The 13,829-nt window shown below is 38.9% G+C and overlaps 2 protein-coding genes across 2 annotated transcripts in view; one reads left to right on the top strand and one right to left on the bottom strand.

Moving 5' to 3' along the window:
• LOC125227865 (transmembrane protein 132E) overlaps nt 1–6,436 on the top strand; it is a 117,709-nt gene extending 111,273 nt beyond the window's left edge. The window contains 9 exon segments of the mRNA XM_048132244.1: nt 695–735; nt 1,084–1,291; nt 1,677–1,965; nt 2,788–2,881; nt 3,567–3,685; nt 3,932–4,197; nt 4,356–4,445; nt 4,734–4,903; nt 5,374–6,436. Of these exon segments, the coding sequence (XP_047988201.1) occupies nt 695–735; nt 1,084–1,291; nt 1,677–1,965; nt 2,788–2,881; nt 3,567–3,685; nt 3,932–4,197; nt 4,356–4,445; nt 4,734–4,903; nt 5,374–5,388 (1,292 nt within the window). The 3' untranslated portion in view covers nt 5,389–6,436.
• A 2,026-nt stretch (nt 6,437–8,462) lies between these two features.
• Nucleotides 8,463–13,654, bottom strand: LOC125227866 (39S ribosomal protein L16, mitochondrial). The gene is made up of 5 exons (XM_048132245.1): nt 13,493–13,654; nt 13,328–13,405; nt 13,053–13,210; nt 9,915–10,157; nt 8,463–8,727 (listed from the first exon to the last, which is right to left on the bottom strand). Exons 1-5 carry the CDS (start codon nt 13,524–13,526, stop codon nt 8,512–8,514), a joined length of 729 nt encoding a protein of 242 aa, XP_047988202.1. The 5' UTR covers nt 13,527–13,654; the 3' UTR covers nt 8,463–8,511.
• Between the last annotated feature and the right edge of the window lie 175 nt (nt 13,655–13,829).

Genomic DNA, 13,829 nt, shown 5'->3' with positions numbered 1-13,829 from the left:
ACCCCCCAATTAGCGAAAGTTGTTAAAAAAAAAATAACTCACTGTCAGTTTCGTGACGATAATCAAGCAAGAAATTTCAATAAAAATATGGTTTTTGTGTTAATTACGTAAACTTTAAGCGATAATCTACATTCAGAATGTGAAAAAAGTAAATTTTTAGACAGATTTTATGCTTAATTGACACAAAACTGAAAGCGAGTTAATTTTTTTTAACAACTTGCTAATTGGGGGACCCAAATTCTGAAAATGCTCACCTAAGTAAAAAATTGAGTGTATACTTTAGGTAGGTACCTATTTCAAATCGATATACATAGTTCACCTCTGTCGGGTTGAACGTTCTACGTTGAACTAATAAACTAATATCATTGCTAGTGTTCAAGTTCAGTGAGTCAATATCAAATGTACGTCGTATTCGAAAAGTTGACACAGAACTCTGTCATAAAACTTTAATAATGAGTCGATATCAACGCCATTCATTGAACTGACGTGACAAGGTGTTACAGTGCCCTACTAATAGAATTAGTTCACTGCATTTACAAAGTTATCTCGCTTGATAACGACACTTGCTCCAAAGACCTGTGACTTTATGATACTGTTGATGCATTTACATTGTATAATAGCGACAAAATTACACAATAAAGATATAAAGCCCAGAGAATGGGGCAATAAATAATTTGCATAATTTTTCTTTCAGGAATGTACGTTCTTCTTGTGGCGTTTTGCTGCGCTATCGTGGTAAGTGCTTGCTCAAATATTTACATACTACTTAGGTATAACAACACATCCTAACCTACCTATATGTTTTTACTTAGTTCACAAAATTTAAGAAGGAGCGTTAATAAAAGTTGTGTATGTAGGTATTACATAAGAGCGATAAAACGCCGTTCTATGTATATCAAAGCTGTATATATCATAATTTCTAAAATGGTAAGCAAATATTATCGCCCATCAACATACGCAAATTCAGCAGGAAGTATTTAAAATAGGAATACGCTCTTTTCTTGAAGGTACCTCTTGAGCACCTTGGTGAATTCTTCGTCGATAAGTGCGGTAACAATCTAACTAAACCTAAAAATATTTCAGATATTCGTAGTGTCCTGTGTCGTGTACGCGTCCCGGCTGAAGCCAATGGCCGCGCGCGGAGCCCCCGCTGGTACCGGGCGCGCGTTGCCCGCCGTGGCCGAGGGAGGCCGCCTGCAGGTCGCCGGCCTTGTTGGCACCACACTCGGCCTCGCGCGTGATAAGCCGGAGCGCGAGTCTACGACTAACGCCCACGATTGGGTGTGGCTGGGTAAGGATCTTGTGAACTTATTATCTCTCTAAGCTTTTCTCCTCTCTTAATAACTCTCCTAAATACTACGGTATTATTGGCAGTTATTCTGTACCTACCTTTGTCTTTCAGTTTATCATAAATAACTAAACTATATTAAATGTCTCACAAACTCATTGGACGAGTTGTATTTAACCACGCGAGCTCGCTCCGTAGGTTTCTTAAGTTCACGAGCAGAACAGGCTTGGCTCGTAATGCTCCGAGTCCTATAGTACCTTCAGCTACCCATGTACCCATAGAGCTTGGCAGCAGGGCCTTCACAGAAATGGTTCTTAAGACATTTTACCTTCGCTTCAAAATCCGTAATCCAACGTATTTAACTATTTATACTATGGTCATATTCCAGGTCGCGCAACAATCGAACGCAACGGCAACCGCCACTCGACCAACCGCAACTCCACGCAACCCGACAACGGCAACGAAATGCGCATCACGGCCAACCCGCTCAACTACAACTACGTCGACCCGGACGACGCCATCCGCAACGACAATGTGATGGTCACCAGCTTCGACAACCCCAATTCCATAGAGCTCCCGTCGCAGAATGAACGGCGCGAGCGACCGATCGACTCGACTACGTATTGCAAGAAACCGGCGAGGCATGCGAGGCATCATTCGGGAGATGGACATTGGCAGTGAGTATGAGTAACAAGTGCCTAGTATCATTAACACAATTAGCAGACTGCTTTTGAACCTTCATGCAATGACTAGGTAAAAAAAAAATTAAACCAAAGCGGTTGAAGCACAACTGCATGCAACGTCGTTGTGAAATGTGCGAAAGAAAAATGTTCTCGACTAAGTATTCAAAAAGATTAAGTAGGAGGGATTTTGGCAAATTGTCCTCAAGTCATTGTAACAGTTGTGCTGGCTCCGCATATTTATAAGCCCCGTAGATTTTGGTAGTCGCTAAATTATTTTAGCGATTTATTAGTGCGCCTTATGAAATGCTAAGTCGTTTTTAAATGTATGTTGCTCTTACCTAGTGAATTCCTATGCTTGTCTGTGATATGATTAGGTAGTTGTAGTCAGCGTTTAAAGAACCCATGCTACCATATTATAAACTACTAAAAAAATACATATAAGTTACCAGTGTTATTAAATCAAGACATCTCACATCACACCCTGAATTTATTTTTTGTTTTAAATCTACATGATTTACATAACAATAAAATAAATATGTAGACACCCCTATTAGCGTTTTTTGAGCGTCGGCGTCGGCGCCTATTAAGCGGTATAAAAATGTACCTAGTCGCTGCTCAATCTACGATACGCCACTCTCAATCGCTCTTCCAGATGATGAGTAGGTACGACACATAAAGTTGCGTATCGCTCGCCACGAATCATTAGGGATTGGCTACATATCTACCTGAAGCCAGCAGTCAGCCAGTTTTAACTATTCGCCGACGCTCAAAAGCCCCTAATATAGGTTGATTGTTAACGGTTCCCTTGTCCCGCAGCGCGGACGGCGAGTACCGGCCGCCCGTGCCGCCGCACCGGAGCGCGAGCACCCCGCAACCCCAGGTACCTGTCCCGCTGAGACATAACCATAAAGTAAGCGCCTCCTTTCTTTTTTATGCTATGCGAATACAATGCTTGTAAGTACAAGGCCTGTGCACATCGAGTGCGTGTGCGTAGACGTCGGCACAAGTGTCACGTGCGTGTTGTGATGTACAGATCCTTATGAGAGACGGCACACTACTCGCGTAACGTGTGCATACTCGTGACTCCAATATTTTACACACGCATAAGTGCAGCACGTCTACGCACACGAAACCTGCTCTGGCCTTAAAATGGCGTTTCAAATAAAAGTGGCCCAGTGTTAACATTGTGGCAAATTATTTTCAGCCACTGCTATAAAGGAGCGCCATTTTTATCGCTTGCTCAATGAATCTTCAATCATCTACGTGTCTCCTTTATTTGCCTGTCAATTACATACCCATTAGCTGCTCGTATCAATACTTATGACCGACCTACCATACCGTAACTAATACCTACTGATAACATCAAGAAAGCTGGCACGAATGGATTAAACGAAACTTTGATCGGTATACAGTCGGCACTGTGTCTAGAGTCACTATTCTACTGGTTAATCTGTCACACACATAGGTATACATAATACTCAGTCACTCATTCGTTCCATTAGTGCCAGCTCTTGTGAATTGACTGTACCCACGGCTCAACGTGTTTGCGTACCTAATAGACTGATGGTAATGAGTATGGTCGTTGGTTGCAGCAGGTGTTGCCGGACGCCGTCATGCCGCCCACCCGCCGGAGCCACTCGCGCAGCCACCACAAGAAGCACGACCGAGAACACGACGCCCGACGATCCCCGGACAACGCCCGCCGCCCAGACCGGTACCTAATTATATTCTTCTTCGTTACATTCTTTACAAAGTGGCCATTCTGTCAATCTTTGAGCGACTCGCTTACTGGCATGTCGCCATTCTTCCCGTAGCTGCTTTCCGTCAGCAATCTGTTACTGTGACTTTGATTTGGTCAGTCATATCACACTCTTCCTTTCACAATGAGATGCCCCATTAAGATGTGAATATTGTGAATAATGCTCGTTTATTTTTTAACGGTCATTTAAAAATTTTTCAGAATTATTGATCTAAACAAAACCGACGCCCCCTACATTTCGAGCCGAGACATGAAAAACTACAAAAACCAGAACCCCATCCCCCACGAATTAGGCGACAACGCCGTAGAGAAAATGAGCAAAGACGAATGCGCGCGGCTCTTCGAGTTCGACAACGATGCTCCACTGGTGCTGGAGAACAAGGACTACCGCGAGATCGTGGGACTCGACAGAGGCCGCACCTTCGCCAAGCCGCCGAGTCCGGACTACATGCATGACTCTGGAATCGGTGAGTTTCACGCCTTGTTTCTATATTAAAAACGCCGTAGTTGACAACACCCCTATCCTCTTACCGTAGTTACCGTTAAAAATAATGAGGAATTCAAAATGAACCGTCTTTTTTTAACTTAGGAGAATGCAGGTATTTCAACATAGGTTCGGTTGCAGGTCTGCCAGAAGTCCAGATGAGGCATAAGAATCGATCCAAAGAATCAAACGTCAAAGGTGACTTTGTGGAAGCTGCGAATCAAAACAAAGGTAAATCCTTCAGAGATGTTCCCTTCGTTGAAACTTCAGATTAGCTCGCGAAGATATGATAAAACTACAGAATAGATATTAGCGCTTACGTATAGAAGAATCAATGTTTATGAAACTCGATATTTGACGCGGCATACGATCAACGACGCAACTCGTGCTCTTTCGCGTGCGCTTGCTACATAGGAGTCTACCTACAAGCAACCGGACAGCCGAACGTACACGATCTGCGGAGTGATATCTCCCTGATAACGAGAGGGGGCGAGATACTGACAATTTTGGTATTAATAGGAAGCGGTTCCCCAGAAGTGAAACGCGCCACGATAGTGGGCAACCCCATGTACTCGCGCGCGGAGGCGGGCGCTTGTGCGGGCGCCAGCACCGCCGGCGCCGAGGCGCTGGGGCTGGACGAGCTGCAGATGGACTACGATCAGATCATGCACTATTTCCACAACCTCAAGGTATAAACACCGTCCCACCCGCTTCTAGACTAGATGTTGCTCTCGCTTGTCGACGCTCGCGCTCCGCCGCGGGCGTATCATTAACCTGTACTTAGCGTTTCGATATTCGGTGTGCTCCTACTTCTTATGACATAGAGCCTAAATTTTGATGCATTTAAAACGACTTTAACGTAGTATTTTATATGAGTACTTACATTTTATACGAATATTAATAATGATAATTCCGTGCAGTATTACTAAATAAGGAACTTTAACTGTGTGCTACTCGTTTGATAATTCACATCATCACACTCCTGCAGCAATTTTTAGATGAAGCCTCCTCACCGTTTGCAATCCGACCGTTTTCCCTAGCGTTTTTGTTTTGTGAATGTAAATGATATTTCACTAGTATAGCTATTAGTGTACACTTGAATGATATAACTTTCGACCGCTGCAAAATTCTGACTTGTAAATTTTCAAATTTTTCGCAGGAATCAAACGCCTGAGTAGAGCAGATCATTGCAAAGATCCGGACGGTATTGTCTACGTTTAATTATCAGCATATCAGCAAAGCCCCCGTCGCCGCCCTGAGAGCGCCCGAGGATAGTACCATAGACTTCGCGAACAACAACGCCGCCGCGCCCACTCAAATGCTATGCGACTCCATCGCGCACAAAAATAATTTCATGAAAACACAGTTGAAATTCTTATTGGAGCACTTGAGCGAATCGTACGAATAATGTTGTTCAGTCATTGTATTATCCTCAACAGTGGACAAGTGGATCCTTGCAGTGATCGAAAAAGAAACTCCTTATACGATTGTAACTATACCGTTAAACGTATTTACTCTAGTCATCTACAAAGCTGCACATGATTAAGTAATAGTGTATTGTGTGCATGTAGTTAATACTCGTATGTTAAAATATAATGTAACGCGGTATTTGTGTTGGTAATCTCCGTAACAGGCTAATAGGTACGCAAGAGATATTTAACTTATATTCATGAGCTTGAGACGAGCCTATGTCACTATTTATTATCTAAGTGCAAATACTTAGGACTGTAAATATTTTCCACTAGTAGGTAATGACGCTACCTCACTTTGTCTAATAACTTATAGCTTAGCTAAATATTAGAACCGACTCTGCGAGCTAGTTCAACGAATTTGTTAATTATTTGTTTCACCCCAGTTGAGTTGCAGACTTACCTAGTTTTTGTTAGACCTCATGTATCGAGAGCTACCTTGTTTATCATGGAGGTGGAATAGATTTTAAGACTGCATATTGCCAGTGTTTAGGGAATTATTCCTAGTTTCATAAGACTATAATAGCGTAAGACACGGAACTAGTCAAATATATTGTAGCTGGTATAGATTGGTTGTACAAGCTCTGAACAGACGTATTGGATGGCAACGCTCGAGTATTTTACAACCATTCTTTAATAACAACATCACTGTAACTTTATTTTGCGTGACAACATTCCTAGATTGTACACAGAGTACCTTATTGATAATGAATAAATATCATTGCAACAACTGCCACCAAATAACTATAAATTGGACATTGTTGCATAAGCATTTTAAAATGTAGGCTAAGTCACTACAAATAAAGTCCACGATAACATTTTAGTCACGCAAGTTAAACCAACTAATAAGGTTAGATGGACTTGTGATAATATACCTAAAACGACTGCTAGGAATTGTTTTGGCAGTTGATTTTATAAATAAAAAGCCATATCATATATGAAAACTAGCGCTTGTACAATATTGTAAACACTATATTTATTGATGATGTAAATTTGCATTTACTTGTAAGTTAGTTCTTTAGGCTTTGTAAATATTGTTATGACGTTATATAATTTATAGGTACTTGCGTTGAGGTATCGAAGCAGAAATAGATAAATAAGGTAGAGTCGCTTGGATATTGGAAAGAGTAGAGTTGCACACAATATTATAAAAAAGTATTTAATGTCTGTTGCAGTAATACCTAGAAACATGGAGTATAGAGATGTAATAGGGTGATAATCTACATATAAAAAAAACTTACATGTTAAAGGCAACATTTTCCTTGATAATTAGAATGTACTTAATGCATCCTATCCACATGTCGATATGATATTATTAAGATATCGATTTCTATAAATTGTACATCCTATTACACTTATTACTCCGTTACAAAGAATAGTAAATGTTTTCAGTTTGTAATTGTGTACTTTGTGACCCTTAAATAGAAATGGCTGTTAATAGCAAAAGCTAATAATATTGATTCATGTTACATGTATGTAACTTTGATTGTTTTACTGTACTACATGTCTCCAGGTAGCGTAAACGTACACACTCCTATACCTTACTAATAATTGTATACCATGATAATCTCTCAACTATGGATAAATGTGTTGTTTGGCTTTCGACGTTAGGTTAGGGATGAGTCGCAGAAAGTATTTTGTGCTGTAGTATTTGTTACTATAAAGACATTTGTTTTTTTGTTGAGTTTTTTCCATAATATATAAAAGAAGTTTATATAAATTATTGCTACCAAGGTTTATATACATGTATGCAAACTGAGGCTTGTCACAAAATCCTTTCATAAAATGTCAAATTTAATAAACCATTATTGAATATGCTTTGTTTTAATGCTTCAAATCTACCCTTCCTTCGTTCAGTTGATGAAAAAAATAGTATAATTTAAAATTGTACCACACGCAGGAAGAAATAATTCGTTATCTTCACACGATGCGGAATATGTCTATAGGTAGCAGACTTGTAAGTGAGAATGAAAATTATTTTAACGTACAAAAATCGTGAAATTTGACCTATCATATAGGCAGAAAAGCGTGCGTGACATTATGTTATTTCGGAATGGTGTAGACGTAGACACGTGCATTTCAAACATGCAATTTAACCTTTCGTATGCGTCTGTCAAAAAATTGTCATTAATATATTAGTCATAATAACTACGTAAAGTTGAAACAATTATGAGCAGATCTGCTCCTGCAGAGGCATAAAAGGTTAAGAATCGTGGGACATACATACACAATTACACATACATAAAATCACGCCTGTATCCCATGAAGGGGTAGGCAGAGCACATGAAAATACTCAAGTTTCAGTGCCACTCTAACAAAAAAAGAATGACATCTATTTTTAACCCTCTTAAAATATCACTAGATGGCGCTAAACCTATATTTGCCAAAAACCGTAATGGAGGTACCATTACGGTTTTTGACAAATATAAGTATAAGGGAACCTAAATTTTCTTTACGCGTTAGTGGCGTACAATGCTATATCATATCATAAGGCACTCGACCCACCAAAAGCGAGATTGCAAGCTATCGGCGATGAAACGAATAACAGATACCTAGTCGCGTGTGTATAAATATGTAAAAGAGATGCGATGATGTTTTCATCGCATGAACTATAAATCTGGAGCGACTATCTGTTGTTCGTCTTTATTGCCGATAATTCATACCTAACTCGTTTTTGATGGGACAAGTGTCTAGTCTAACCCCCTACTTGTGATACAACTTACATAAATATAGGTTAAATTAGTCCTGGAAGGGTTTGTTACAAATAAAATCTGACCTGTAAACTTAAAAACCACTATATTTTGGACTAATTACAATATAATAAATATCTACAAATGCTTGCCATACCAATAGTGATCAAACGGCGACAGCATCCTATGGCATCCACCCATATTATTCTGAATAATGTATTTCATAGTGTACTTATTTTGATTGTTTTCTTCTTGCCACTTTTCATTGGCTGCCTTCTGCTCCATGATTTCTTGTGATACCGCCTCTGCTTTAAATGGTAATCTTTCCGCTACAATTTTCAACATTTGCCAGACCTAAAGAGAACAACCCAATTTTATACACATTTGGATGAAGAAACAGGCTCCAAGAGGAGTTAAAATTTTGAGAATGTTGGAATGAAACAAATGGGTGGCTTTACTTTTTGTCACTTGTTGCCAAGATTACATTACATTAGCAAGATTCAAATTGGAATGATATAAAACGAAAGATTGATTTGAAAAGGAGAGCATTACTCTGATATATATGCTATATACTAGATCATATGTTCTAAGCAGACAGGCCACTAAACTTAGGTATCTGATTTTTAAAGATAAATAACAGTGTTGTTTTTGTAGGAGGTAGAGCATAGCGAATGATATTCCGCTTTGTCTGGTAGGGCACAGCACGACGGATATCATCTCGCTCGAATCTAGAGCAGAACCTAACTGAGGAAGTACCTCCGCCTTACATAAGACCACAGCCAAATAGCACTAGACCCCACTCATAGTGTTGTCTTCCTGCCGGTGAGTAAGGCTGCCAGAGCTCAACGAGGGTGTGGTGTGCTGGTGACGGAAGGACCTACGGAACTAATTTGTTCCATCTATTGTCCCTTAGAACTTGTACTTACACTCCTTTTTGCTGTGTTAAGTACACAGCAAAAAAGAGTGTACAAGTTTCTAATGGGTTGGCAACGCGCACGTGACACTCCTTGAGTTGCAGGCGCCTATAGGTGACGCTGACCGCTTTCCATCAGGCGGACCGTATGCTTGTTTGCCACCGACGTAGTACAGTACCGGTCAAAAATTTAAGTTCACTCCTTGTTTTCAAAACAATTGATTGACTGCTTTAGAGAGATAGTTTTTTGTAGTTCAGACGTCAAAATTTGTTTCGTAAACAATTTATATTTTTTTAACATCTGTTTCCCTCAAATCTTATAGGCTAAATAATTATTTGGCCTATATTATCTGGCTAAAACTGTGTTTCGCGTAAAGATGTGTCTAAATTAGTGGCAAAGGCAAGGCCATAAATATAACTAGCATTTTGACTAGCAACTAGGTACGTGAATTGTGTCTAACTAGTAAAACAAATCTCCACAAAACAATAAATATAAGTTGAAAACATATTTCGACTACCAAACCGAAGATAATTATCGTACAAAAGTACTCATTTGTACCGAAATCAAAGGGTGAACTCAAACTTTTGACCGGTACTGTATTTAAAAAAAAAACAGTGTTGTAATTACCTCTTGATATTCACATTTGCCAGCAACCTCCAATATGACTCTGCCAGCCTTGATGGGGGTAACATAATGATCGATTGCTCCTTTTCCACCTCCCATTCTCTGCCCCTGGCCCTTCTTAGTGACTGGCTGCCACGGGGGGTCAATGCGCCAAATGGCGTACATCCTCTTCATGTCTAATTTACGGGCCACTACTAGACGAGCCATTTCGAAGTGTTCGTGACGCATTCTGCCTCCGCCAGTTGCCTGAAAACACCCAAGTCATTGGTCATTGTAAAATATTTATATTGTAGGTAGAGGGCCACGTTGGGTAAAGAGGATGTAGGACGGCACGGCTTTGTGGTCCTCGGGTGCCTCAGGCCCATTGGAGTAATGCATAATTTGACCATTAAAAAGCCTCGCAAAATTCAGCACACATTAAATAGGTATCCGTCATGCCATTGATAGATAGATAGATAGATGATTTATTTCACGAAAAAAATTACAATATAAGTTTGCGTTTCTGTACAAAAATATAAGAATTCCCATCATGATCGTCATAAAATTAAAAACTTAGGAATAACAGGAATAATGTTAATAAATCATCATATTGTGTCCCCCAATAAGGATCGTCATTTTCCAAAATTTAACAATAATTGTTTTGTATTTGATGATAGTTATAGACAGAAAAATAAATTCAGCAACAATAACAATGATGATTTGATGTCACATATAGACCCATAATAGCAACAAATCGATATAAAGATAGGCACATAATATTATGACAAAAAAAGTTGTCCTTATTCTAACCACATAAAGCCTGGGATCCCGAGGCATATCCATACTAGCGTAATGTTTGAGGTCATTCACCCCGTGTGGCATAAGGGATTAAGCGCCGCCTTTTTGAAGGCACTTCCGTAATTTTTGCGAATAACTGATATTTTAACAATTTCTAAAAAGAAGGAAACGGAAATGAATTTATATGTAATACTTAAACTCGCTCACACAATTTGAAGAGATTTGGTAACCCTTGCAGCAAGTGAAATTCGTCATTTGAGTTTTTTTTTTAAGTCCAACTTATGCTTGATTGTGGATTTCTAATAGGTTTTCCAGTAATTTATAGGCTATCTTGTGTATTTTTTTTAAATTTTACGCTTAGCAGTTTCGGAGAAAAAAAAGAGGGGGGGGGGGGTAATTAATGGTCATTTTTTGCCTATTTTCTTAAATTTTAAGTACTTGAAAATAACTTGACTAAAAGTTATTTAAAAATATTTTTGAAGTATAGCCTGACAAGTTTTTATTTGACCCTCGCCGCGTTCAGGGGCGGCTCACTCCGCGATTCTATCGCCGCGCTACAGGTACATGCCGGCGGCCGCGAGTTCGCGGCCTACTCAGGGGTGGCGCGCATTCTCATGGAACGCACGTTCGCACATTCTAATTGTTACTTTACGTCGCGAGTTTTTTTTAAGTTTCATATGCGATGTCCGCGTGTGGAATGGCTAATAAAGCTTAGTTAAATAGACATCATGAATAAAATAGCACAATTTTACATAGATCTACTATTGATTGAGTCCCACGGAAAAGTTCAATAAGGCTTGTGATGTTGGGACAAACAAAAATATATAAATACTGTATATATACCTAGAAAGTACCCAAGACATGAATATAATAGTATAACATTTTTTGCAAATATTAATTCGTTTTAATCTATAGGCAACCCTACCGTCCGACGCTGCGCACGTGCGGCTCGTTTCTTTGTTAGAATTTTGTAGGCATTTAAAAAAGCGGCATTTCGTGAACATCAAAGCAGTGGGCCTTCTGTACTTGTACTATTATATATTCTGTGCCGCGTTGCGGATTTTCAGCTGAACTAATTTCTTTTACTGTCAAGGATTACTATTTGACACCAGGGTGGCTAGCCGAATGGCACAATCGCTCACGAAACGCTCACGAAACGAAGCGCTAGTAGATATCTATCTCTATCGCGCTTGCGTATTGGCGCGACAGAGCCAGCGGCGTATCGCTTTCGTTTGGCGTCGGAGAAATGCCATTCGGCTACGGGGCCTGTTGTCGAAAGTCATCGAATGTCAGTGATGTAAACATGAAGCAAATATTTTAAATTTTCTAACGGTTTCATCGCAATTTTGTCCAAAATAATATGATTAAAAGTGAAAATAATTATACTAAACGTGATAAATTACTTACAACAAAAAAGGATGAAGGATTCGACAGCATTTCGATACCAATGTTCTGAAATTGGTTATTGACAAGTCCGGGACTGACAGTTTATAGTGCGGTTCTCCTGTATTAATTTGTTGGTTTCGCGTTTAGCCTAATATATTTTTTGTTCTAATTTAAGGTGTCTGTAGCTCTGCCGTGAAAAATATGTATAGAAATAAGGAGGCCGTTCCATAACTGCCACCAGTACAGAACAAGGTCCCACGAAAAAAGAAAATAAACATCGATTAAGGCACAAGATTCATGGATTTTAGGCTGTGCGGAAAGAAGTAGCGAGTCTTAAAACCTTGCTTTTTAAATTTTGATTCTCTAAAACCATGTTTTAATTTTCTACAGATATTAACGGGTAACCAGTACACGCTGTCCCCAATACGTATGACGTCGGCACATTATTGCCATATGAAAGCTGTTTGTAGCGACACTCTTTCAGGGTCAAATAAAATCTTGTCAGGCTATACTTATAAAAAGGTCTTTCATTTAATATCTAACACAATATAGTTAGTTTCGTTTTCTATAAACCCCTTATTTGCCAAGAGTGGCACTGAAACTTGAGTAGTTTCATGTGCTCTGCCTACCCCTTCATGGGATACAGGCGTGATTGTATGTATGTATGTATGTATGTATGTACAATATAGTTAAAAAAAACGATTATTTTGATAGCATCATCATTTAACGAGTTGCTGTCAACATTATCAAGTTAGCAGAAAATTTATTGCAAAATAGTGATTCACTCCCTGTTTCAATAAGATCAATAACTATAAATGTTTTCATACAGGTGCTAAATCTACTAATCAATATTATCTATTTTAGGCTATATCTTCATCTATAAAGTACAACACAAATTTCCTATGCCAGATTCAAATAAGTGTTCCATATTATTTCCTGCAGTCAGTACCAAACTATTATTCAAGTAAATATACTTACAATAACACCATACTGCTTTAACTGTAGTGTGTTGTGTAGGAGTTCAGGCCCGCGCATGTATCGCAACCTCTTCTGCATTTTGGGTGGTTTCAAATTAGCAGGATATGTAGGCACCTTGTCCAGAGGACGTAGCCTCTGGCGTTCAGGGATCTCGATATCTATAGACATAATAGAAACCAGTCGATAACATGCTTTAGAAATAGTAACATAGCTAATTTACAATACAATTTATGAAGTATCTTTTCACACTAAACCGTGTGAATAAGGTTACCTACCATCATAGTTCTTCGGTGGCGGGAAGTACTTTATTCCAGCTACACACGTTAACTGAAGTCCATTTGAGCGTAAGAGGCCTGAAAATACAAAAAAATATACTTTAATATTAAAACGGATTCACTCATTGTTGTAGTTTATAATTCGGAATTAATATTTTTTCCTACCAATAGAAAGGCCGAATGTTTGTCTTGAAATCATGGTATTGTTATAAATTTAAATGAAAGATTTATGTCCTTTTCCTTTTTTATATGAATCTACCAATAATAAACCAAAATTGATTAAATTCTAAACATTATTATAGGACTCATAAGTTTCATAACCTCAATCTCTTTATGTCACTATTGTCAGTGTCATATTTGTCAATGTCAAAGTTATTAGTCATATAACTAAAGCTCTTCAGACACTTTCCTTTATTCAGTAGGTATACTCTGTCAAACAAGTCTGTCAGTAAATAAGAACAAAGAAAACTATATGCATCCTTTTCTTTAGGGTGCTAGAGAA

Source organism: Leguminivora glycinivorella, chromosome 7, assembly GCF_023078275.1.
Source record: "Leguminivora glycinivorella isolate SPB_JAAS2020 chromosome 7, LegGlyc_1.1, whole genome shotgun sequence".
Classification (NCBI taxonomy): Eukaryota; Metazoa; Arthropoda; class Insecta; order Lepidoptera; family Tortricidae; genus Leguminivora; species Leguminivora glycinivorella.
This window is presented reverse-complemented; position numbering and strand designations above follow the sequence as displayed.